The sequence below is a fragment of the Homalodisca vitripennis genome, chromosome 4 (assembly GCF_021130785.1).
Source record: "Homalodisca vitripennis isolate AUS2020 chromosome 4, UT_GWSS_2.1, whole genome shotgun sequence".
NCBI lineage: Eukaryota > Metazoa > Arthropoda > Insecta > Hemiptera > Cicadellidae > Homalodisca > Homalodisca vitripennis.
In genome coordinates, this window is record NC_060210.1 from 156353121 (window position 1) to 156380859 (window position 27739).

Below are 27739 nucleotides of genomic sequence, written 5' to 3' on the forward strand. Positions count from 1 at the left end.
GCACAGTAAACAACTAATAACAATTTCAACAGTATGTGTTTTTTAAATACCAAATTTTGGTTATTTAACAACAAAATCTATTTAAAAGTAGTATGATTTAATCAGTTAGAACATTTAAAAATTAATTTCATAAAAAAGTGTTGAAGTATTTATAAGTTACGTTCAAGTGCCAAATTATATCAAATTGGACAATAACGCTGGTACTAAACATGGCCACAACAATTTAGTTATTGCTAAATGGAGATGAGGAGTTGAAATAGACACTCATTAAAAATCACTTTTATTTACATTATCTATTTTTGTATAACAATAGAAATAATTAGTAATCCTAAATTAATAAGAAAATTGATACTAAAATATTTATTATTATGCTAACAGTAATTACAACAAGTTACAGTAAAAAATGTGAAGCTGTTAAGGATCAATATAAGATTTTTCTTAAAACTATACAGTAAGTACAAAACAGACAGTTCACTTTAACAAACAAAAATGCACACTCTTAAGAGCAGTGGTAACTAGGATTTGTACTATTCAATTATCTATTTACACACCTTTCCCCACAGCATCAGCAATAGAACTGTAGCCGTCTTGTCTGAAACATTGAAGAAAGATCAAATAAACAACAAGATATTATTGTAATCAGTATATGACATCTTTTACTTACAACCAACGATCATGTTTCTTTTCAGTTCCTCTCTTTCTGTTGTGAAACTTGAAGATTATTATGATTGTATCTCTTTCCCAAGAAATTACTTTCTTACCAGGCACAGTAGACTGAAAATGTGTCAGTATCAACATTTGCAAACATAACCCTTCTGAGAATTCAATTTCTCACACTATTTTTAACAAACAACTGGTTCATTATATGGCATAAGCCATATATCCACTGGCGATATGGCAAACGACTTAGCTCACAGGAATGAAAGTAATGCCTCAATATAACACCTTGGCTGGGTGACGGATCACAAAAGCATTCCTGGGAATGAGACAGCAGATGCTCTTGCCAATACTGCATCTTAAAGCTGTGACCAGAGCCGGGCTGTGGAGTAGCCTTCTCCTACAGTAAATGTTCGGGGAAAAGAGGGATAAGATCTGAAACTTGAAAAAAAGCCTCAGGACCTAGGCAATCAAAAATGTTTATCTTTATATATGCAAAGGAGTGGTTAAGACTCCTAGATTTAAGCAAGGAGGATATATGATTAGTATTTAGGATGCTAAAACGATATGGCCTTCTTAAGAAACATCTAATAAAGGTGGGTCTATGGTCAAGACTGATGAATGCAGACTCTGCAGAGAGGCAGAAGAATTAGCAGAACACATATGGCTAAACTGTCCTGCTATTTGCAAAACCAGGAAAAAATTACAATGAGCTTATTTCCTGAGCCCAAAAGACATCAGAAAACAGGAGCCTTCAAATCTCATAGGTTTCTAAAAAAAACCTGTTTTTTAGGGTTAGCAAAAAATCAAATAAAGAAGGCACGGAGGTCCTTGAACTAAGTGCAAAGACTTAGGCTCTTTCCCTTATTCATTCATAAAAAAATTCATGTTGAAATAGTACAATACTTGTTTGTACACATTATGAAACAAACATTGTAAATACAAATATTCTCACATTATAAAGTCACAACGACATGTTTACTAAGAGTAAACATCATGAGACTAATGTTGCAGCAGGTTTCAAAACATGCTAAATAACAGTAAACGCTCATAAGCCTCTGTAAAAGTGTGAGTGGCTCTTAAACAAGCTCAGTAGGATATGTTTGGAATGCAGTTTCAAAATGCTGAAGGTAAGAAACCTATTTTATTTTTTCCAAACTTTTTTGGCGAGTTGCTCCTTTAATTTTGAATACAAGGGTCATTCACAAAGAAGTGGCCAAGGCATATGATCGTTGAATGAGTGGGGCTAGCGGTGTGATCTAATTGACATTGTGCACATACATTGAGTGCGTAACAGTCATAGTGAAAGTGTCTCCATTATTCCTAAGTGCTCTAAACAAGTGTTTAAAATGGCCACTACAATCATCTTCTGCCAGACTGTGACATACATTAGCGTCATTAAATTTCTTTTGATTAATAAAATGCACAACAGTGGAAATTCACAATGAAGTGTGTTCTGTGTATGGAGAAGATAATGTGAGTTACAATGTAATTAAAAATGGTGCCAATTGTTTCTGAAGATGAATTAATGTTCATTAAAAAAGTGAAGTGACTGATCACCTGTGGTTACCAAAGACTTTGTTGATCAAAACAATCATAAGGTTAGGGAAGATCAAAGATTCACAATCCCAGATACTTCAAAGCATTTTCACGGATATCAAGAACTCTTTAAATGTCTTTGAGTTTTTTGCCTGACCGGGACCCAAAATCTTGACTGATGAATTGAAAAAAGAGAATGAGACCAGCCTCAATCTTTCTTATCTGGTACCATGAAGACATCTTAACCTATTGCGGATCACTGACGAGCTGTGCTCGTCACGCAGCAACCGGGCCTAACGGCACGATGACAAGCTCAGTTCGCAAAAGCGGTCTGCTTTAAAGTTTCCCTCCAAATAGTTCTATTAATGTCTGATAGACTGGGCGATCGTCTTCACTTGTCAACTAAGAGTGTTTAACAGTGGTCTATGTTCAGAGTTTTCAAAAGTTTTATAAATATCCTACAGATTGCAGTTGTATGTCAAAGTTGAAAAATCATTCATATGAGATTACTCTCTATTTTTTAGCGCTTCTGATTGGTTGTTTTCCTCAGCTGATATTATAATAGTAACTAGTATCGCATTTTATGGTATAATTTGCGTGTCATAATATGAGCTGATCGAAATGGAAAACTTACGATTGTCTGAACTTTATCGATATTTATTACAATAGTTCATAAACAATATATTGTATTTAATTATTTTGTTTTTATGAATATAGATGGAGATATTTTTATAAACCGGAATCCAGTTCAACGTAGATATGAAGTGAGTATACAATAGCGAGCGATACGATGTGGCGCACCATTGCTGTTCGTTTGGCCGCTGACCGTAAATTAATTCGTACCCGCTGGTGCCAGCGCGCCAAAACAATACGATCCGCAATGGTTTAACCACATGGTCATTGGTGAAGAAACACCAATGAGTATTTTTATATACATATATGGGAAAAAGCCATATAAAAAGCATTGACAGCATTTCCAACCAACTTCCTTAAATATGCCTCTGGGTAATTACATTAAAAACATAAAACCAATATTTAATACATTTTATTGTTTTGTGAGGCTTTTCGATATCCAAGATATCTTCTTCAGACACATCACAAAAAAAAATTTTTTTTGTGATGTGTCTGAAGAAGATATCTTGGATATCGAAAGGCCTCACAAAACAATAAAATGTATTAAATATTGGTTTTATGTTTTTAATATAATTTAACAGTGACCAATATAAGCTCCATCTACAGCATGCCTCTGGGTGTTTATCAGCAATTTTTTTTTTGTTCACTTTCTAGCATACTTAACATATTGTTTTATAGTGAAAGGCCAAAAGGAGAAAGGAATAAAACATGAACAATTCAAGTGAACCCTGAATTGTAATAAATTTACTGTAAATAATATGATAGTTAAATACTGTATCTTACTGAAGTAAATGTTCAAGTTCCTTCTTGATGCGTGTTACCCGAGGAGGGCCATGATAGGTGAACGCTGTGTACAGTTGGATGAGACTGGCTCCAGCCAAAATTTTTTTGTATGCATCTTCTCCAGTAAATATGCCGCCAACCCCTATAATTGGTATTTTACCTACAACAAAACATTGCCAAATAAAGTATGACAGAATTTAATAGATATGTCTATATTAGAAATGTAAGTGTTAACATTATTTCAATAGGAAAATCTTTATTTAAGCATGTTTTTAAAACAGTTTAATTGGAGTCTTAAGTAAAATAATACTTTTCTGTCATATCTTTGTAATGATTTGTATTTTTACTGCCTGACTCATTTAAATTTAAACATTTTAAAGTGTGATCTATAGACTTTACACAATTAATCCTATAAAACACAAAGAGAAATAATAACATGCACATTTAACCTATATTATGGAGTTGTTGCCACTGCCGCTATATTTGTTCAGGCAACAAGTTCATAACCTACACTCCAAACAGAAAAAATTTGCTGTAACACTTTTCAATTACACGAGTTTTAATATTCCCAAAATAAAGGTAAAACTTTGCGTAGTAAAAGCGAATAAGAAAGTGGATATTAACAATTTTATTAAAAAGTACAATATATGCTAGATTGAATTTAACCCTTTGAACGCCGATATAAATTTAGTCATTTTTTTAGATTACGCTCATTTAAGGTTAAAAAATAAAAATGAAAATTCCTTAAAGCTAATTTTTGTATTCCTTCCTAATGACTAATAGTCACACAAAGAAAATTTTACAATAATGTAATACTTGTATTAAAATAATCAAATTTTTTCATAATAATAGAATATTACAATCAAAATCAAATTTAGGTTACAGAGTAATCAAATGCATGTGATGAAAAATATGAAAACTCAAGGATAAGAAAACAAATAAAGTGTAATATGCTGATCTTGATTAGTTTTTATAAGTTCTGATAATATTTGATTTAGGCAGTTGTACGGTAAACTTCAAAACAAAAATCGGGATGAAGCCATGGGGTCTCAGGACATGACTTGCAGCCATAATTACTCAACAGAAAAGAAACAATAAAAACTTTATTATAACACCTAAAACATGGTAACAATAACTTTTTACAACTGTTTGTATAAGGAATGACAACGCAAGAACACTTCCCAAAGGCACAATGCGTGCTCCACTGACAGTCGGTAATGGCGGATAGTATCGTCATCGGCGTACGGACGGGAGTGGGAGAACAGCTGCCGGCAACAAAACAATTTACTGTTTACCTACTGCGGCCAGCTGACAGCTGCAACTGGATTATTTGGTCAAGCCAGTACATTATTGTGGCTTATGTATTGAACTTATAAACGTCAAAAATAGTAATAAAATATATTTTTATCGATCGGCGGATTATTTCGTCTTTGGCGTTATAAGAACAAAACACATCGCGGATTATTCCGTCTACGGCGTGCTAAGGGTTAAATAAATATATAACGTTAATAATTTTTAATACCGAGGAATTATGAAATGAAATTGCTGCTTTGCGAAAATTTTAGTTTGTTGCCCACGTAAATTTTGTAAGCAAGAAGTTGTAGATGATAAATTAAATTTAGTCCTTTATTTAAGGAATTGTTCTCACATGTCTAGCTTTTTCAAAAATCTTAATAGAGTGTGAGACTGTCTAGATACTCATGTTAAAACCCAAGCATCTGATCGTTGTGGCATGCTCAAGCTTTGTGTTTTCTGTTACTTGATTACTGCATTTAAATAGTATATAAAGATAGGGAAAATATGATGAATTATTACTTGCCATTAATTTTAGTCAAATCAGCAAACTGATAATTGTTATTTTATGTTAAAAAATATAATAAACAAAAAGATTATATACTATTAATTATTGCACTCTATAATAAGTAATATTTTTAAGTAGATTTCATAGAAATTTTCCTATAGCAATCGTCCTCATGACAGAATATCCAGGAGATTATTTTGTAATTTCTCAGATCATGACAATTCAAACCGATACTTTTCTATATATACTGTGTTATTATAAACATCTATTATTCTTTTTTTTCAATATCTACAGGCTTCATGATGGCGGCCATTCAAAGTTTGTAAAAGGAATAATTATTGACCAGTTACTCCCAGGTTCGCTGGCAGCTGTACCCCCAGCCCCCATAGGTGAATGTTTCAAGTTCGAGGATATGAGGATTTATGTAATAAGTTGAATTTGGAGATGGGGTTTGCCAGGGAGTTAAAATTTAGACTGTAGTGTTTACTAATTTTCTGGATAAAAAAGTGTTTACTTTGACGGCATTTTGGAAAAGGGATGTTAGACAAAAGTACATGTTAGAGCTGCCAAGGACCAGGCTTGAACAAACAAAAGGTAGTTATATCTATATGAAAATAAAACTAAGTTTTAACTTTTGTTTTATAGTTTTGAGATTATAAGTTTTAACCACCTGATTTAAATATTTATATTATTGCTATATTTTTCATTGGTTTTAATTGTACATGTTCTTTGTGTTTCTTATTAAATTTGTGTTTTTTATTTTTCATTTACCATACAATGCTTTCAGTATTACTTAAATAATTTTCTATGACTGCCCTCTATTTATACAAGTTAGTAGTTTTGTAAGTTCTTATGTCTTTTGCAATGTTCTTGTTAATTTTAAAAGAGGTCTCTTGTTCTAAAATTATGATTTTGTACTTATTACTGCCCAATAGTTTGACGAAGTCTATTGTAACTTGTTATGTTGCTTAATGACTAATAAAGACATCTTGATGAACAGTGAAACTGATTTGTGTAAGAAAAATAAAATCAGAGAGGTATCTCTAATATAATGATTAAAAAATATTAAAATAAAATTCAATACGAAATAATAATTAATATAGGTTAGAGAAAATAAATCTCTAAGATGAATTTGCCAACTATAGGGGACTTTTTTTAAATATAATAAAATATAGAAATTTATAAACAGTGTATTAGAAATATGACAAAATCATTGAAAAAGAGGTTTCATAACAATGTTAATTTAAAGCTCATTAAATGTATAACAAGTAAAATATAAGAGTTGGCATTTGATTCTGTTTATATACACTTTTGTCTTATATTTTCCACTTACACACTATACCCCAAACACTCTTCAACTCAATTCACTATTTCACAGGCAACATGTCATAAAATACCATCAATGGGCTTGCTAACCTACCTATTCAAAATGTTGTATAAACTGATTTTACCTTAACAATTTCTGTAAAAAAATTGTTGAGATATTTTTTCTAACAGGTCTAGTTGGGTGGCCACCCTCCTAATAAAAGTAACAATGGGTTACCTTTAGTAGCAGTGTACATTTCAGAGATAAGTTGAGTAGAGAGGATAGACAGTGGTCGTCCACTGAGACCACCTGTCTCTTGAGCATGAGGTCCAGACAGATCAGGCGAGCGACCTACTGTGGTGTTGCAGATTATCAGACCATCCACATGGCACTTAACAAAAAAGAACAGTACTAGGATTAGATTTTGTGCAAGAATACTTTCAGTCCAGACCACCTGTTTCATGAGCATGAGACCTTTGGTTTGCAACACTGAGAGGGTATAATTTAGCGGATTCCCCTCACTGGCTTTAAGGTGAAATTAGAAATGCACTTGATTCACAAGAAACCCTACTTTGGAATATATTACTTCTTTTGTTAATGTAATAATGCTAACACTCTTATATTTTGGTTTACTTTATAATTAGGTCTTAAAATTACAGATTCAACTTTTTATTACTCAATTTAAATATGAAAATAATGTATAGTCAGTATAACATTTTTAAATCAACTGTGAATCAACCACAGTGCCTACTACCCAATTTTAATTCTAAATATAAAAAATGCTTTGGAACACATGCTCTTTTTAGTTAAAAAGAATTTTAGAACATAATCACAATTTACATGCATAATACTGAATAAATGCTTGTTTTATAATGAAAGAGCTTTATTAACTACAAGTAACTTTAAAGTATATCTGCTATCCATGGGCTATTGCTATAGCACACCTCCCCTCCCCAAACTGATGACCACCATATGCTACCTATCAGTCTATCAATTTTGATAATGTAACAAGTCTACGAGACTATAGGTCATCAAATGTTATAATCTGTAGCCACCTAAAACATTTAGTTTGTGGTAAACAAAAGAAATGGAATGATAAATACATTACAGAAAAGTATCAAACATTTTATTTTTTTTTATATTGATTACACTCTAACAATCTAACAATAATGGTGTACCTATTCACAAATCGCCTAACAGAATTGCTATAACCACTGCTATAATTCTGCCACACAATCCCTTTCTGTATATATAACCTTTGATTATAACTGTTTACACATAACGGCACAGTGCCATCTCATGAAGCTTTATACAAATGATTATGTGGCAGGGATTATGTGTGTGTGTGTGTGTGTGTGTGTGTGCGTGCGTGCGCGTGCGTGTGTGTGTGTGTGTATACAGCCAGGATAGTAGCAATGTGTGTCCGCCGCTGTTAATATGTTAAACTATGATACATCTCTAGCTATATGTATGGTGTTAACATCTTCATTGCAACAAGTATCATTAATCTACTTTAGGACAGCCAGGATAGTAGCAATGTGTGTCCGCCACTATCAATGTGCTAAACTATGATACTTCTATAGAGATGTATTCATTTTTCATCAGAGGGACAACACAATATAATGTACAGTAGCCAGCATAAGGATGGTTATCAAAACCCTATTTTAATGTAGAAATTATAATAAATAGTAAATGAATTGTTGTAATTCTCTTTCCTACAATTTGCCACACAACAAAATCTGGTGCCCCAAGCTATACCCCTTTAAGCATATGTAAATGCAGCCCTGTGTATACTCTTGTATTAACAAGAACCACAACAAGTGTCCATGTCGCTTCCTGATATCCCTTATCCTTTGTGAACAAGCAAATGCCATTTGAAATCTGTATATAGCCTATACAGTTACAGTATATCTTCAAAACGTTCAAGATTACTGAATTTGCCTGCCACGTGTGAGATACAGTCAATTATATACTTTTTCAAATGCAGGAAACATACGTCTACAGATATCCATTGTCAGTTTTTCACAAACTTATGGTTAATTGTTAACTTTAGCCACTTCACAATATTTGTTAATTTTTTTCAAAAAGGAAAATAATGTTTAAAAATTAATTTTATAAACAACAGACATTATTTTATAAACAACAATTACATTTTGTAAAGATTTTTAATCTCGTAAAACGTATTAGTAATTTAACAGACACTTTCATTGCTGCCTCACGCTGATAGCGAAGAACGAAAAACATCCCTCGAGATAGTACCGATCATTAACAGACAGTTCAGGTTGACCATCTGTGATTACTAAAGATTAAGTAATCTCTCCAAGGAATCTCCTCAAGTCTAGGCCTGTCCTGTATACAATTATGTAATGGTATATTTCCAAAGTAATGTATTTTTAAATCATAGCCAAGTTAAGACAATAACACTAATTAAGACTTTTAGTTCTAAAGGTGATAAATGTGTTTTTCGTAATATTTAGTTAGAAATAAAGACTCATATACATATTAGTATTTGCTGTAGATGGAGCTTATATTGGTCACTGTTAAATTACATTAAAAACATAAAACCAATATTTAATACATTTTATTGTTTTGTGAGGCCTTTCGATATCCAAGATATCTTCTTCAGACACATCACAAAATAAATACAAAAAGTAAATTTGATTTTTAATAATAGTTAACATATGTGATTTAATATTAATTTGTCCTGTGTGGCGTAGTGTGTAATTTTAATTTTACATTTTAAATCAAGAAGATGGACCAATTCAAAATTCAATATTACTTAAACGAAGATTACAAAAATAACATTCAAAATTTATATAGTATAATACCAGTAATAATTTAATTATATTTACACACTACGCCACACAGGACAAATTAATATTAAATCACATAAATGTTAACTATTATTAATAATCAAATTTACTTTTTGTATTTATTTTGTGATGTGTCTGAAGAAGATATCTTGGATATCGAAAGGCCTCACAAAACAATAAAATGTATTAAATATTGGTTTTATGTTTTTAATGTAATATTAGTATTTGTAGGCTATATTACTAGGTGTGTCCAAAAAGTATCTGACCTTGACGTCTGGCATGAGCTGACGTTACTCGGTGGCAACGGCAATCTGGTCCCCTTCAAAGTACTCCCCTCCACAAGCCACTACCTTATTCCAACGCTCCTCCCACTTCCGCAAACACTCCTTAAATTCATTTTGCGGAATGGCTAACAGGTCCTTCGTCGCATTTTGTTTTATTTGTTCAACATCGTCAAATCTTTTTCCTTTCAAAGGAATTTTTAATTTCAGAAATAGCCAGAAGTCACAAGGAGCTATGTCAGGACTGTAGGGAGGCTGTTGTGGTTGGTTGATTGTGTTTGACCAAAAAAAGCTGAGTAAGATTTGAGGAATGAGCAGGCGCGATGTTGTGGTGCAGGATCCAGTCACGGCTTGTCCACAGTTCAGTTCGCTTCTTTCGCACTGCATCTCGTAGCCACCTTAGGACCTCAAGATAATACTCCTTATTCACTGTCTGGCCTCTTGGAGCATATTCGAGATGAACAACACCGTCCTGGTCAAAAAAAACTGTCAGCATTGTCTTGACATTGCTTCGACTTTGTCTTGCTTTTTTCGGCTGTTGCTCTTTGCGAGTTTTCCACTGTGAAGATTGAGCCTTTGTTTCAGGGTCGTAGTCATAAACCCATGACTGATCATCACCAGTAATAACTTTTTTAATAGCCCTGGGTCACTTTTTATCAAATCCAGATTGTCCTGTGCGATTTCAAGTCGACAGACAGTTCTTTTGGTCTTCTGTCAGCAGCCGAGGAACAAATTTTGCCGAAACACGGTTTATTTTAAAATCTTCATGTAAAATGTTACAAACTGACGATTTTGGTATTCCTAAATCTTCTTCCAGCTCTCGGACAGTGAATCGACGGTTTTCATTAATTGCTGCTCGAACACATTCAACATTGTCAGCGTTTCTGACCGTTGAAGGCCTGCCAGATCGGTCATTACTCTTCACTGATATGTGGCCATTTTTTGACCGCCTAAACCACTCTTTTATTTGTGTATCGCCCATAGACACGTCACCATTAACATTCTGTATCATAGTAATCGTCTCTGATGCTGAATGGCCAAGTTTTTGGCAAAATTTAATGCAAATGCGCTGCTCAATACGTTCAGTCATATTGAAATGCAACGCACACACGGCAGTACTGTACGGAACAGAGCGCTGTGACTCACTGAATGACCGGATCGTATTCAATGCTTAAAATGGGAAGGTGTAGGCTCGCCCCTTTACTCCAATAACCGGTTCTAGCCGGTCGGTTACGCCGCGGCCGCCTACTGGTCAGATACTTTTTGGATAGACCTCGTACATATTCATATTTTTTCACACAAAATATAATTTTTTATAGTTTTAGCAAAATGTTTCCTTTATTAACTACCATATTTACGTATCCATCATAACAGTTATCAACATATAGATTGGGTAAATAAAATTGTATTGTATTTTATTTTATTATAATATCGAATACATAATAAGAAATTTAGATCAAAGAATGAAATCAGAATCAAAATTGTACTAAATGGATTTTATTTTCTTAATGTACTTATTTTTAATGAAAGTCTATTTATTTTTGTTTTATCTGTAGTTACTCTGTTACAGAATATCTAAATAAATATTTGTTACATAAGGATCTGTTTTTCAGATTCTTCTTACCTCTGGTTTTGTTAAAACTTCCACAATATCCTTCTTCTCTTGTGAACTTAAATCTGGAGCTAATTTGAGCAGAAGAGGAGGTTTGACCACATCTCTTAATGAGTTTCTAGCAATTAACACTTTCCTCAGAAGTTCCTCAAGCTGCTCCTTCCTCTGCCAATCTCGGAGCCCTGGAGTGTTAGGGCTGAATATAAAACATGCCTCTATGTTACACTTACAGTTATTTTATTAATATAACGGTACCCTTTAATTCAAATAAATAAAAATATGAATCTTATAAAAAGAAGCTGTAATTGTTTAGGCCTATAAATAATATGGGCACTTAACCCTTTCCTGGCCAGGCGGCAATATATTGCCGCCATAGATCGCATCTGAAAAGTGCCAGGCGGCAAAATATTGCCGTCTGTGGCATACGCGAAAAGCGCCAGGTGCCAATATATAGTCTCGCCTTGATATTCGTCGTTTACTTAAATAAATACGATGTCAAATGATTAAAGTTTTATGTTTTTTTATTCCCTGGTATATTCGTAGATAATTAATATGAATATCATTTTTATTTTGGAGGTCTATGCATTTTTATTTCGTAATTGTCACGTGACATTATCAGCTGACTAGATCTATTGTTGTTAATTCTTTATGCTTTAGTGTAATCGTATTATTGTATGCTGGATTCTTCTTCATTATTTTATTTTGTGGTTGTAAATATTTGTAGTGTTAGTAGTTACGTGCTTAGCTATTGTGTTTAGTAGTTACAATGACTGACAATTTGCAATCTCACGGGAGTGAAATTGTAAGTAGCATATTTGTAAATAGAAAAAGTGTAAATAAATTTCAAATAAAATTGTGTAAATATTTCTTGGTAAATAGTGTTTTTAACTGTATTGAAACTGTTTATGGATCCTACAATCATCTGTTTACCGGTACATCCATAATGTGAATATTTATTTTAAATTTCTTGCAGTGTAAGAGTCAGTTGCTTTAACACTTATAAAATGTTGCGAAGTACAATTATGCGTATTTAAACAAAATGTGTCATAAAAAATTTATTTATGAGAGAAATACCACAAAATTGTGTATGGTTGTTCCTTTCTAAATGTACAATATAATAAAATAGCTTCCCACAGTAAAATTATATTTCCTTTTTTAGTTATTTACAAAAAAATTAAAAAAATGTTTATGTAATCTATTAAAACATTATTTTTTTTTATTTTAAATTACTTAAAACTACATCTATATATTTTTTTGTTGATAGTATATATTTATACAAATAATTTGGTGCAACTTTTAGGTCATTCTCTAATTTTTATGAAAAGTTATAAATTTTAATCTAAGAGACTGCAAAATCGCCAATTTTAGCCTGGCACTTTTGACTAGTCACAAGGGGATATGATATGTGAAAAAATTTTGCAACATCTCATATTTGGTCCTGGCCCTGAAAGGGTTAATAGTTATTGTTTTATTTCTGTACAAATAAATTTATTGTAACCCTGTCTTCAACTATATAGCTTACTGTATCAGTTATCAAGAGACCATTACATCGCTCTGGATTCCAGATACTATGCTGTTGTGTAGTAAAAAATACACTGTCATCACACAGCCATTTCAAGATATTAAATTAACCATATTCAAGGTTTTAAAGAACGATCCGTGGTCCGAACAACAACACTTGTCACTGAAACATGTTGGTTCATCATTTTATTTAAATTTAATATTAGTTTTTTTCTTATCATAAGAGTACTGTTGAATTGTAAAACTTTATATATTACCATGAGCAGTAACAGTTTTAGTGCTACAAATGCTCTGAAAGAGTCATATGTAAGCTCTTTCCTGCATGCAAACCTCTGGTTTTTGCAGAAATTTGTTATGATTTCTATTTGTATTCTTAGCCATTTATATACTTTATAAATATGACTCGTTGATAAAAAAATCCATATTTACATTATGTTTTTAATCAAATGATTTCAGCATTACAATAATTATAAGTGTTAAATATCAAAATATGACTACTTTATGATAAAAAGCAAAACATTTCTTTCTGAAGATGTAATTCAGATAACAAAATACATAAACAACAAAATTATAAATAATTCACTTACCTTGAAATATTAATGACAATGTAATCAGCAACATGTCCAAATTTTTCAATACCTTTAATATAATCATCAACTGGATCTATCGAGTCTTTATTTTTTCCCAAATTAACACCAATGACTCCTCTGAACGACTCATTTTGTTTCAAAGATTGTAGTCTCTCATACACTTTGTCATGCCCATCACTGTTAAATCCATACCTAAAACATATTCAAATTATAAACACAATTATCACATTATGTAGCATAACACACAAAAGCATCTTTGAATAATTCAATTATAAGATTAAATTAAGTTATAATTTACTCTATGAATTAAAATGTTCCAAAACATTTTATCCATTACAAACCAGTAAACTTTTATAATCTGCACAATAATGGTCTGTAGGAACCACATGATAAAATCTGATGTAAGACAATAAACTTGTTATTACATTGCTAAAAATTTATTCATTATGTATACTTGGAGATCTAGTGTTGCCACTTGGTAATGTGGGAAAAAAGGAAATTTTAGCTAAAAAGCCCCTGTAGTGACTTAAATGTTATATGAAGCTTTATTTCTATATGGTAAACAATCAGTTCGATGATAGTGCATGTCAATTCATGAGATTTGGCTGAGCATTAGCAAATTTTTTACATTGGTCAACAATGTTGATTATCTTAATAACGATGGCAGCGAGCAGATAAATTAATTTGAAAACAAGCTGAGTACAATCATAAGAGGTTTTAACATATGAAAGATTACTACATGTAGCTTATTTAAACAGTAAAAAAATTAATAGAGTGGAAAGTCGGTGACAAGATTTGATTTCTGAGCACTCTTGCATTGTAGTACCCTCCCTAGTTCACAAAAACTGTTATTATTTAAACAGTGGTATGACAGCTCAATGAACAAAAATGTCAATGGATCACATAACAAGATATCTGGGGGAAAAAATCATATGTAAATTTTAAATATTGTATGAAACTTCATTTCTACAGACAAGATTAAATTCTATGACGATGCATGTGAAAACTTGGAATTTGGCTGAGCATCATTTAAGCCTATCACTCAATAGGCTTGTGTTTTTCCACGGATTCAATGTTTATCCTTAAAATACTCTGGGGAAATTCAGAGATATAATAACCCTATAATGTATGTAACTTCATCAGTTTGGAGTAACCCTTTTAAAAATGTTGTATTTTTTTACAATAAAGTTAGTGGAAAGGAAACTTATTTATTTAATAAACAGGGAAAGTATGGACGAAGAATGAACATAATATTGCTAATCTTGTTCTCAATAATGTTAATATGGTTGTAAAAAAACTATCCTGTCAATGATTAGACCAGAATCAACATTTTAATTTCATTCATTGTAGTTCAATTAAGTATATGCATTTTTATATTAACATGAATTTATCCACATTTGTATAAAATACTAGGGATATTCCAAACTTTTAGATGTTAGTTTTAAAAGTAAATTCAAGATCACAACACTATTAAAACAAATGAAAATATACATATTGTTGTAGAGGGCAAAACTGTATCAGAGCCAAACCTTGTCAGCAATATTTTTAATGATTTTTTTGTAAATGCTGTAGATCAGTGGTTCTCAACCTTTTCAACGCTGCGACCCCCTTTTTAGGTTGAGAATTTTGGCGACCCCCAAGCAGTTGAATGATTATATTCCTGTTAAAGATACAAGTGGGTCTGTGGGGATAACAAAACCATTTTCCAAAAAAGCTGTTCAAAAAGCTGAATTGAATGCTGGCCTCCACGATGAACTGATAGATATATCAAGTGATCAGTCATTGAAACTAACTTTTGACGATGTTTGTCCCGACAAGTTTTGGCTAAGTATAAAGAAGGAACACCCAGAATTAACCAAAGTAGCATTGAACATTTTGATACCTTTTTCTACTTCTTACAATTGTGAAAAAGGATTTTCCACAATGGTGAATTTAAAAACCAAATCAAGAAATCGTTTGGCACTGGAAAATGATATTATTTTGTGTTTGACAAAAATCAACCCAGACATTCTACAGTTAGTTAATTCAAAGCAAGCTCAAGTTTCTCATTAAGTCATTCTGCTGGACTTTTAAAAGAATGTATTTTTTGCAATGTATTTTGTGTAGTGTGCCTTTTTTAGAATAAACAAATTTTGTCTCACAACAATAAGGCCTACGTTACGATACAAGCGGCGCGGCAGGCACCATCATTTTTAGCAGCGATGTTGAGTCATTTAGAGCTCCATTTGTTCCTTTTTGTTAATTATAGTTGTATTTTAAAATAGTATTGATTAATTGTAAATTGATTAAATATACTTATTGTATTTAACAAGCGGACTCAACTCAGTTTCTAAATACATGGTCGCTTCATTTGATATTCGCTGCTCATATGGTATATATGGCCTGAGTTTTTTTCCTTTTTTTCATTTATCACCTATCTCGCGACCCCCCCAGACCCGTCCCTCGACCCCCCTGGGGGTCGCGACCCACCGGTTGAGAACCCCTGCTGTAGATAATTTAGTAATTCCGAACATCGAACCTAAAATTGTTAGCGAGTTGTCCTTTAAAACACAAAATTCAAGAAGATTCACTTTTGAATCTGTTAATGAAGATGCAAAAAAAAAAATTGTTATGGCTTTTAAAAATAAATTTTCCACTGGTATTGATGATATCCAATGACTTTGGTAAAACAATCGTTCCCGCTGATCTCCAGGCCACTCACACAAATTATTAATTCATCATTAATTTCTGGTTTTTTCCCATGTCAATTGAAAATTGCTAAGGTAATATCTCTTCATAAAAAAGGAGACACAAATGACCAATCAAGTTTCAGACCTATGTCATTGTTACCCGTATTCTCAAAGGTTTTTGAAAAAGTAGTTTATAATCAGCTTATGAAATATTTGGAACTAAATCAGTTACTTGATAATGAGCAACATGGTTTTCGACCAGGCAGATCCACAGCTACAGCAAGTGAAATATTTATTGAATCGATTGACTCAATTGACAGAAATGAAAAAGTTATTGGAATTTTTCTTGATTTTACCAAAGCATTCGACAGTGTGTCACATGATGGGTTGCATAATGTCCTTAGTGATTTGAATATAAAAGGCAAGGAATACAATTGGTTTAGGTCATATTTGAAGAATAGACAGCAGTGTACTCAAATTCAACACATTTTAAACTATGCTGGAAGTCAATAAAATTACATTAGAACCTATTTTTCAAAATTTTAAATAGTAAAACATGGCGTTCCTCGAGGTTCTATCCTGGGCCCTCTTTTATTTCTCTGTTATTTAAAGGGGCTCCCTGGGACGGTTTCAAATGGAGGCTCAATATGCCTTTATGCTGACGATGCAAGTGTTACGGTTCAGGTAATAAACAGGAAGACATGGAGCTTTTATTTTCTTTAAACCTTCTAACTGTTTAAAGATTTCTTGAGCTCCAAAAATCTCTTGCTAAACCCAAATAAATCAAATTTTGTATCGTTCAGTACCAAAAATTAAGATTACAATTTAAGCCTAACATATATTTAGAAAATTCAAAATTGAATCAAGTAGACAATAAAGTTTTTTAGAATAATATTAGATCGGAATTTAGGTTGGGAGAAACATGTTGATTATGTGGTAAAAAGATGTACTCTGATATATTTGATTTACGCCAAACGTCAAGGGTGTGTAGCATTGAGACATTGAAAGCCATCTACTTTGCTATGGTAAATTCCCATATGTCTTACAATATAGGCATATACGGAGCCACAACTAAAAGAAATCTGGACAGAATCTTATTACAACAAAAAAAAGGATTTAAGAATAATTTTTAACCTAAAAAAAAGAGATACAGTGAAACCATACTTTTCTCAACTTCAAATTTCGACTGTATATGATCTATACATTTATGAAACTGTTTTATACGTAAAAAAATACAACAACCCAATTAGTATTTTAAATTATCATGATCACAATTTAAGACGTAGCAGATATGTGGAACAACATAGGCTGAAGTTTTATAAAAAGAAAACGAGTCTCATCGGCACAAAACTTTTGTTTAACCTTCCTCTCAATATTCAAAAAGAGCAAAATTATGAAAAATTCAAAAACTACTTAGAGATTATTTATTAACGTTATCCTTGTATTCTTTTGAAGGCTTTTTCTGTTTCAATATGTAAATAACTTTTAAGTATTGTTGGGTATGTTTAGAAATGTATAAAATGCCCTTAAATTACCTAATAATTACCTTAACTAATCACTGCCTTTATGTAAAACTTGCTTTAACTTACTCTGTAGAAGGCTACATAGCCAGTGAGTGTCAAACTGATTTTTATGTTTTACTATATAAATGATAAATTTATATTGAGATTTATTGTGACGCTATTCTTGTAATCTGTTAAATGTCTGAATAAAGAAATTTTGAACTTGAATTTGAACAAATAAACATTTCCTGGTGGTCTGAGCACCTGAGACTAACTTGCAATTGATTTCAAATTCCTGGCTTGTCAGAAAATGACATTGATTTGATTGTTATAACTAGACTTTTCTTCTATGTTTTGGAACTCTAAACATGGTACTATACTGTACTTATAAATGGAATTGTGTAACTACACGATAAGATATTGTATACAAATTATATTACATATCACATGACATATTACTCACCTATTTATAATTGCTGAATTTTCTACAAGCCTAAAAACTCTAGGTTTTTCATTTCCAGGTTGTGGATTAGGGGTCACGGAACCAATTTCAACAAATCCAAAACCAATATCATGCAAACCTTCCACTGCTTCTCCTTGTTTATCAAAACCAGCTGCCATACCAACAGGGTTTTTGAACTTCAGACCCCAAACTTCAGTTGTCTAATTAACAGTATAAAACTTTAAAATACAATACACAGGTAATGGTAATCAAACTCTTCAATAAAAACTAGTGGTATTTATCACAGAAATGCTACGCAAAACCATAAAGATTAAAATCTGTACTGATGAACATATCATTGAAGAAGGAGCTCTTTTTATTGGAAAATATACTGTAGTATAAAAACATGCAATTGTCTAATAATTTTTAATTTAACTCAAGAGGCCTTCAAACATCACAGGTGCATAATTAATGTTGAAAGACCTCATGAATTAAATTTAAATTTATTGGACAATTGTGTGTTTCTATTGATAAATTAATGAATATATATATATATATATATATATATATATATATATATATATATATATTCTTCTAAATAACACTGTATTCTACATATTATTATGCTTCTCTGACAAAAAGTATGTACTTCATTTAATAGACTCACTGTTTTAATGCATATCATAATAATGAATTTGTAAAAATTTATCACTGCACCAACTATTTAAAAATGGCTTCAGTCACATTATTGTTAAATTGAATCAATAATGTATTATATAGTCCTTGTAACATATCTGTACCTGCATTAATTTCTTTATGCTTTTTAAATACAAAATCTACTAAGGTAATAAATTTAAATTGATCTCAAATACTTACTAATGCTTGGCTATCAATATATCTGCTTCTTGGCAATAATTTAAATTTAGATGTTAAAACCCCCACATTGTGTGCTGTTTCAGGATTAAGATTATGAAGTCCTGGTATAACAAAATTCTCATAAAATTTTTCATTTTCTTGGTAAAGATTATAGGCTGAAAATAAACCAAAACCACCAGTGCAGACATATACACACGACCGCAGCTTTTTCTGAAAACAAAATTGTTTGTATTAATTTGAGTAAGTAGTAAAATCATATATTATTATTATTATGCATTGTTATCATTCACTCCCCATTTCATGTTGTTCTAATGATTAAAAGGAGTTCAATTTGACCCTCCAAATTCTACAATATTTTTAACTGTTTAAGATAGGAGAATCATTATTTAATCGGGAATCTTCAAAAAAATTGTGTCTGTGTTTAAAATTTTTATAATTTATTAAAAAGTTTGCTGATATCCGTACTAATTTCCTTTGGAATTAGACTTCTAACTGTCTCTGACTTCGTACTGGGACAGCATTGATAAATCCCCTGGCAATTAGACTTCTAATTGTGTCTGATTTGGTACTGGGGCAGCACGGATTTACCACTCTCAATTTTTACCAACCTCACCTGTACATCTACTGCCTTCTGTAACATGGGTCACGCATGAAATTATCTTACTCCCTCCACCCCTTGAGGAATTCTCGCTTACCCCAGTGTACGTAAACTGAATATTTCCTCTACATACACTACCTTATTTGTATTTTCTACATTCCAGTTACTGATTGTATCACTGTAGTATTGAAGAAAGGTTCATAATAATGTGATATTATCTTACTCCCTCTACCCCTTGAGGAATTCTCGCTTACCCCAGTGTACGTAAACTGAATATTTCCTCTACATATACTACCTTATTTGTATTTTCTACATTCCAGTTACTGATTGTATCACTGTGGTATTGAAGAAAGGTTCATAATAATATTACTTTACTCCCTAAATAATGGGCCATGCCATGTAGATCTTTTAATTTAATTCCTTCAAGGATCTCATCATACTTCCCAGAAGGAAATTTCTATTGAAACCTTTATTTGCTCAACTGAAGGAATCATGTCCACAAGACTATTCAACTCACCAGAAATATCTTAGGGGATCCTCAAATTATGTCTTGCTAGTTTCCACTACACCTACATACAGCACACAACCATTTTCTTGGCCAGATTTTCAATCCTTCTCTATAATTTAGCCTTCATACTAAGATACATTCAAAAGTGATAGTCTTCACGACATAAGCTACAAAGAGCACAGTCTCCTTCTGTTGGTGAGTTGTCTTTACATTTACCACACTTTAACCCTAAAGGTGGCAGTCGTTCATTTTTGAATGACACGTATCACTGCTGTAGTGGCAATCGTTCAAAATTTAATGTCATGACGTCGCCGTTCTCATCTGCTAACTGTGTTGTTATTGTTGTTCAGTAAAGGATTTATTTCAGTGGTTGAATTTGATATATTTATTATCTGAAGAACAATAAATATAGTTCAATTTGATTGTGTGAGTGACAAAATATAATTATGTAATTATATATTTTTCTTTCAACATTATTAAGTTTAAAGTTTTGGAGTGTGGCCGGCAAGCGTATCAAAGTCTATCTCACTAACTAGTGTGTTCAAATATGTTGATGTAAATAGTTTTACCTTCAAAATCTATCTTATCACTTTTTTATACTAGTTATTTACTGCATGTTGGAAATTTTTGAGACAGAAGTGTTAGTATTTTGCCAGTAAGGGTATCAATTACTTGTTTTGAACCTAAACCATATTTTAAAATATGCCTAGGTTGGTGTAATAACTTATTAAATAATTTTTCCAAAAACCACTGAAAACAACCTATCAGGTCCTCCTGGGGAAATTTACCACCCTTGTCCATACTACCAAAGAGCAAGTGTTCAGCAGTATAAACTTTGTGCAAGATGGGTACCAACAATCTTAACAGGAACCATTAAAAATGCTGCTTCATTGACATTTTTGGACACTAATAAAAAAGATGGTGACTCGTTGCTCGATCGAATCATTACAGGAAACGAGATTTAAGTAAAACACGTGAATTCTGAAACCAAATTATTGTCTTTAGAGTGGGGATCACACACATTCCCCATAAAAACCAAGGAAATGCATGCAACCATTGTTGGCAGGGAAGATTATGGCAACTGTTTTTTGGGATAGGAAAGGAGTTCTTGTTGATATCTTAGAAATTGCCACAACCATAAATTCTGCGAGGTATTGTGAAACCAAGTAAATGATAGGAAGATCAATACAAAACAAGCGCAGAGGAAATTTAAGTTAAAAAATGTTGTTTTTGGGTGACAACGCCCAACCACACACAGCGAATTGGAATCGAGAAGTCCTAATGATTTTAAGTGGGAAAAGCTTCCATATCCGCTATACTTTCCAGACCTTGCACCCAGTGACTACCACCAGTTTCCAGCCATGTAAACCTGCCTTGTGACGTAGCGCTTTGATAACAACATGGAACTTTGGGAGGGTGTCACTACCTGATTGAAGTCTCAGATGGTAGAATTTTATAATGCATGAGTTTCAAAACTAGTTCACCCCTAGGATAAGTGCCTAAATTTGTATGGTGAGTATATAGAAAAATAGTATTTTAGTGTCACTTTCAAATGTATATAATATAAATTTTTCTTCTACTTAGTTTTTTTTTTTAAATCAAAACTTAATCTACTTTTTGGATAGACTTTGTGGTGTGTGTGTGCAGAGTTTGTGAAGTGTGTGTGTGTGTGTGTGTGTGTGTGTGTGTATATATATATATATATACACATGTGCACACACAGACAGACACACCAAATATATAATTTATTATTGAAGATGTTTTGAACACATAACTTACCAATATTTGAGTACTAGTCTTCATAAGGAGGGTTTCTTGTATTTCTTATTGTGTTAAATCTGTAAATCACACATAATTAAGTATTAATAATTGATCAATAAATTTGAGCCCTTGTAACATATAATCTAAATGTCTCGTAAATTTTATCCACCACACTTATTATTAAGCTAAACAATTAAGCGTAATAATTTATCTCCTCTAATGTTCTTTATTCATTTATTTGAAATCAAAATAATTTCCCCCCTTCTTTTAGTGCCAATATCTGATTACACAGACATCCAGTGCAAGAGTCAGCGTTCAACTAAACTGACAAGTAAAGAAAAACGAAAAAACGAAACTAAACAAAATGTGGTTGAAAGGTTACAATTTTGTTTTATTTATATAGAACCAATCTTACAAAAACTGTGGTCAAATGTATTTTTATCGTATTAGTATTAAAAATGAAACAAAATACATATGTGGCAATGGCTATTGTTGATCTGCTGTCATCAGTTTTGCCATTTGCCCCAAGTTATTAGTTGTAATTTAGTTACTTACATGGATTATTATTTAAAAGTGAAGTGTAATTGCTCATCTATCAGTGAAAATACAGTACCAACAGTTTTGGAAGATGAGTGATTATTCAATGACTGGTTTAAGTGAAGAGTCTTCTAGTGTATGTTTCTACAACACAAACTGTGAACTGGACCCTAATCTCCTTTCATATCAAATACAAGTAGGTCCACACTAGATCACTTGTTATTTGTAAACTGTATATAGATAACTTTTAAACTTAAGAACAGTTACAGGTACCGTACAGTTTTTAGTGATATGTGGGTCATTCCATGTCAAATCAACCAGTAGTCTGGACCTTTACCTCTCAGATCTTTTGTATGGAAGTTGTACCTACCAAGACTAGTTATAAAGCAAAATTTTACATTTTTCTGCTTTTGGGTTTTGAGTTACAGGCTTTTAAAAACCCACAGTAAGGCAGTTTTTACTTATGTCTCATATTTTCTAATCACCATAGCTATTAAAGTTAAAGAGCTCTAATTTGTGGCATTCCTTTCCATTTTAATAGCTCTTTAATTTGGTGTATCACATGACTATGTTGTTTTATGTTTTGAATTTTTTTAAATCTCCCATAAACGACTTTTGAAACCAAAATACGTTGTCTTTAATTTTTTGAAAAAATATATGTTATTAACACTATAACTGACTAAATATATGCCAAATTTCAGAACAGGACTTAAATTGGTTCTTATTTAAACAATTATTTTGCTACTGGAGTACACAGCGGTTTGGTGTGAGCAGCCGCTATGTACATTAAGTAAGGTAGTACAAATCAGTTAGGTACAAATCTGCAATCAGCAGGTGTGAAACTATCTCTCTTTGCTAGTCAATGTTTTACTTCTAATTTGGTTAATACTTCTGAATTTACATATTGAAACATTTTTTTAGTTAAACTCCTAAAAGGTTTTAAATGAATTTTTAGATAAAGTTTTATCAATAATTTTTATTTTGACAATATAACACTAGTTTATGTATGAATTTAGTATTGCTGGAGCACAATTTTTCAATATTACCTTTTGTAATCCTTGAAAAGGTACTGTATTCAATTATACAGACAGAATGGATTCTGAAAAGTAGAAAGTGACAGTCTGTACTTTAAGTATTTTGAACAATTCTAATGACGTTAGTAGAATGATGCCTGGGAAAACAGATCATCATCACCATTAGAAATAAAGATGGACAGGTACAGCTATAAAAGAGATTAGTTATAGCAAATTTCAGAGAAATATATCGCTTATTTAAAGAAAGATTCCCAAGTGAAATTAATTTTTCAAAGGTTTGTAAGCTTAGGCCTAAGGACTACATCCTTCCTGGACACAGTGAAAAACATAAAATGTGTCTTTCTGCACATTGTACCAGAACATAAAATTGATGATAACGAGCAAAACTGCAACATTTTGTCCTAGATGGTGAACATCTGGATTTGAAATCCAGCCACTCCCAGTGCCTGGTCAAGATAATGTACAATCCACCTTCTCAGCACTGTTACATCAATGTGTCTGTGAAGAATACCCAGGTGTTAGTGAATTACAAGACTAACTGTATAACAAATTTAATAATGAAATAATGGTATATATAAAAAAGTCTTTAGCCTAATTATGTTTGTATAAAGCAAGTTTTGGGTGGCAATTATTTGCAACATCTCATTTCAGTCCGGTCAAATCCCTTGAATGTATAATATCTGTTTACCAAGTAACACCAACTGGTTCAGAATATATCACTTCTGGTTTTGTGACAGCAGCAAATGAAAATTATTAAAGGCTGGGATATAGTCAATTGAGACCAAAAATAACATGTATAAACATTTACATAAACACCAAACAAGTGCATACTAAGAGATGTATTAGAGGTTCTAGGATACACTCTTTTAATTAATGTGAACGATTCAACAAATTAATTTTATTGTTCCCATAAGAGAAAAAGTATATTGTAATAAAAGCTTTGAATGAATCAAGGATAGCACTTTATAAAATATATAAAAAAATTTTCCCACGTAATTTAGAAGTATTAAACGAATGGATTAAAATCATTGACTAGAAAAGTGAGATAATTTCACACCTAACTAACTGATTGCAGAACACAGTACCTTACTTAATTTACATTAGCAATGGCTGGTCACACCAAACCGCTGTGTACTCCAGTAACAAAATATTTTTTTTAAATAAGAAACAATTAAAATATTATTCTTTATATCTCCTTAACATATTAAGAAGCCCATTCTGAAATTTGGCATATGTAGTCAGTTATAGTGTAAATAACATATATTTTTTCAAAATAAATTGAAGGGGATGTATTTTTGATCTTTCAAAAACAGTTTTTGGGAGAATTCAAACATAAAAAGTCATATGATATATCAAATTAAAGACCAATTAAAATGGAAAAGAATACCACAAATTTGAGCTATTTAGCATTAATAGTTTGTTAATCACAGTATTTAGAAAATACTGAGACATGTTCAAAACCCCAAAAGTAGAAAAATGTAAAATTTTGCATTTTAACTAGTCTTAGTGGTACAACTTTCATTAAAAAGAAATCAAAATTAATCATTGCCAGCTGTTTTCATTTCATTTATGTACTGAGTAGGCTAATGACATCGGCAACAACAATAGTGATGAACATGCAATTATTTTCTCAAAATGTATTGTTAAACATTGAACAATATTTTACATGGTTACAAAAATATTACCTTGCTCCATTAAATGTGAAGAGTCCAGTTTGTAGTGAGGAGATGAAAACTACAATTAAAGGTAGATATCAAATAGTATTTCAGTGCGAGAAAAGTCAGAACAATGAAGTGAAACTTAAAAAGACTTTTTTGAACATTCTAAATTTGGTATTATGAATATATTGAAAATCATGTACTATTTTAGTTGGAATCAAACAAACTAAGAATTTTCAATTAATGAATGTAGTTTTGACTGCATCAGAACCGTTATTGTAAGTACTATGCTGCTCAAACAAAGTTTATTTTAGTTATTTTATATAATCTGAAAAAAAAAAAAAACATTTCTTTTATATAAAAATATGGCTTCACTGTAATACAATTCTAAAACCTATTATTCAGTTCAACATTATTGCTCCAAATTAATTCAAAGTGAAATCATTTATTTGGTATTTGACTATTGATGGCAAGCACAATGTGTGTTCTTTGTGTCACAAGGATTCAGGCATGGTTATCCATGAAAATAGTAAAAAGTAAGTAAATATTACATTCTTTTGTTGGGTACAGTACAATAAGTGGACCCAGTTTTTTATATTGCAATTATCAAACGATATTTGGATTATTATACCCTTGGATATAAAAAACCAATAGTAATTAATTTGAACGATTACCAAATCATCTGCACCAACTGTAGACACATTTTCATATTCTAAACATATTTTGTTCTATAGGTAACTTCTTTTGGTATCAATTTACAATATCGTGACCATGGAAAGGTATGTTCATTTTTTTTTCCTGAAAACTACAATTTTTCCTGAAAACAATAGTGAAGAAAAAACTCGTCGGCAACGAAAATCAAAGGAGTTACGATTTTTTTGAAATCCTCTGAAAACTCTGTTTTTGACAGTACCTCTCTGGCAATTTTACTGAAATTATGACGTTAATCCTGTCAACGATGCCTGCCCGCTGCGCAGTGCTGCGCACTGCTTGCTCTTTTAGAAAAAAAATTAACTCGAGCTTGCAAAAGTCGAATCCCAGATCACGTGATGCCCCTGATCCTTAACCCTCCAAGTGTTGTTCTACAAAATTTTGTCGGTTATTTTCCATCTTTAATGCAATAATGCCCGAAAGGCATCAATATAATACAATGATATACTTTCCCCCCAGTTTATATGCACCTGTGATAATAATACTTGGCTATAAATGCCAAATCCATGAAAAAAAGTCCATTTTTCATGGTCACGGTATTGTAAATAAATACCCTTCTTTTAAATAAGAAAATATGGTTAAATTTAGAAAACTATACAAAATAACACTAAAAGATGATTTATTGTGTCTTTCTTGGTTTCAAGATATTTGTTTTGTTATTATGTTTTCTTTATTATTTAAATTGCATTTTTCCTTTCACCTGTCTTAATTTTTTTGTTTGATTAATGTTTATGGGTTTTTATTATTTATAACATTATGTAATAGTTTATACTATTTTTATTGATTTGAACTGCTATTCGATATATAAAGTATCCATAATATTGTAATAAGCAATATAAAAACCGGGTCCTATCCTACTCTGCTCGTTTTGTTTGTAATATTTTATAAATACAGATAGCACAAAAGGTTTTTTCTAACATTAATAAATATTTGTGTAAGATTTAAAACCAGCGGAACTATGTTGTTATTTGAAATTCCTATCAGGTAACTGTATTCCACAATTTGTTTTCAGTATTTTTAGTCATAAATGTCACTGATTCAATTAAGGTGGTGGCCTCTTACTATACTGCACACTTTTAGCTGAATGGTCTATATAATTAATTCCAACATAGGGCCTCACTGTCTATCTCGACAATTAACCTATCCTTTTTAACATTTTAAAGCATATATGCAGATAAATACAACTGCCCTACATGTAATTATTATAAACTTAAAATAGGATAAGACACTTTACCTCAAAATTTAAAACAAAATTTTCTAATAATAAAGATATACCACTTTGATAAATTAGCAAATCTGTATTCCAAACCAATTTCATACAATCACACATCACTATTCACTATTAGTATTTACTTACCGATTGGGCCAATTGGGCGATTAGAATAGATCACCGAGCGAATACCTACCGACCGACCGCTCTATTTTTTTTAGCCAATGCCTAGTCTGGTTACTTTGTGTTATTTACTATAATATGGTAGTCTCCAAGGTCATGGTTGTATTCCACTAAACGTATCCAAGATAATAAAGTTGTTATTTCATTGTCCCGGACGTGAAGTTTAATTAATCAGTTAAGATAGGATTTAACCCTTAGCACTCTTTTTGAAATAATACGTATTCTTCCACTCTTTATTGTTTTGTATTTAAACATAAGGTGAAGCCATTTAAAATACAAAAGTATACATTCATTATATAAGATACACTCATTACGTAAGATAATTACATAAGGGCTTGATTTTAGCGACTATTAAATAATAATAATTTAAAAAATGTATTGAGCTACTAAATATGAAACAAAATCGGCAAAAATCGAGAGCCGGAGAACAATAATAATTGTCTGTGGTGGAAATATAACCCAACTAAGGCTCTATTCAACTATTAATTGGCACTGGCAGTAAATTTGAATCTCC

General features: G+C 31.7%; 1 protein-coding gene across 4 annotated transcripts; it reads right to left on the bottom strand.

Moving 5' to 3' along the window:
• Positions 1–263: 263 nt before the first annotated feature.
• LOC124360376 (dihydroorotate dehydrogenase (quinone), mitochondrial-like) lies at positions 264–27739 on the bottom strand. 4 transcript variants are annotated; one of them, XM_046813949.1, is made up of 9 exons: positions 27199–27739; positions 21911–21969; positions 19026–19235; positions 18171–18370; positions 13534–13728; positions 11438–11621; positions 6957–7110; positions 3613–3772; positions 264–592 (listed from the first exon to the last, which is right to left on the bottom strand). In XM_046813949.1, the coding sequence occupies exons 2-9, from the start codon at positions 21932–21934 to the stop codon at positions 544–546; spliced, it is 1176 nt and encodes a 391-aa protein (XP_046669905.1). In that variant the 5' UTR covers positions 21935–21969; positions 27199–27739; the 3' UTR covers positions 264–543. The 4 variants fall into 4 exon arrangements, with proteins under 4 accessions (XP_046669905.1, XP_046669908.1, XP_046669906.1 ...); XM_046813952.1 differs by having other exon boundaries at positions 27190–27739; XM_046813950.1 differs by lacking the exon at positions 27199–27739 and adding an exon at positions 27067–27185.

Coding starts and splice junctions, on each gene's coding strand:
- LOC124360376 (XM_046813949.1), bottom strand. CDS start 21,934: ATGAAGACTAGTACTCAAATATTG. Junction 3,773..6,956: donor AATGTACACTGCTACTAAAG/GTAACCCATTGT, acceptor GTTTTGTTGTAG/GTAAAATACCAATTATAGGG. Junction 593..3,612: donor GAACTTGAACATTTACTTCA/GTAAGATACAGT, acceptor TCAATGTTTCAG/ACAAGACGGCTACAGTTCTA.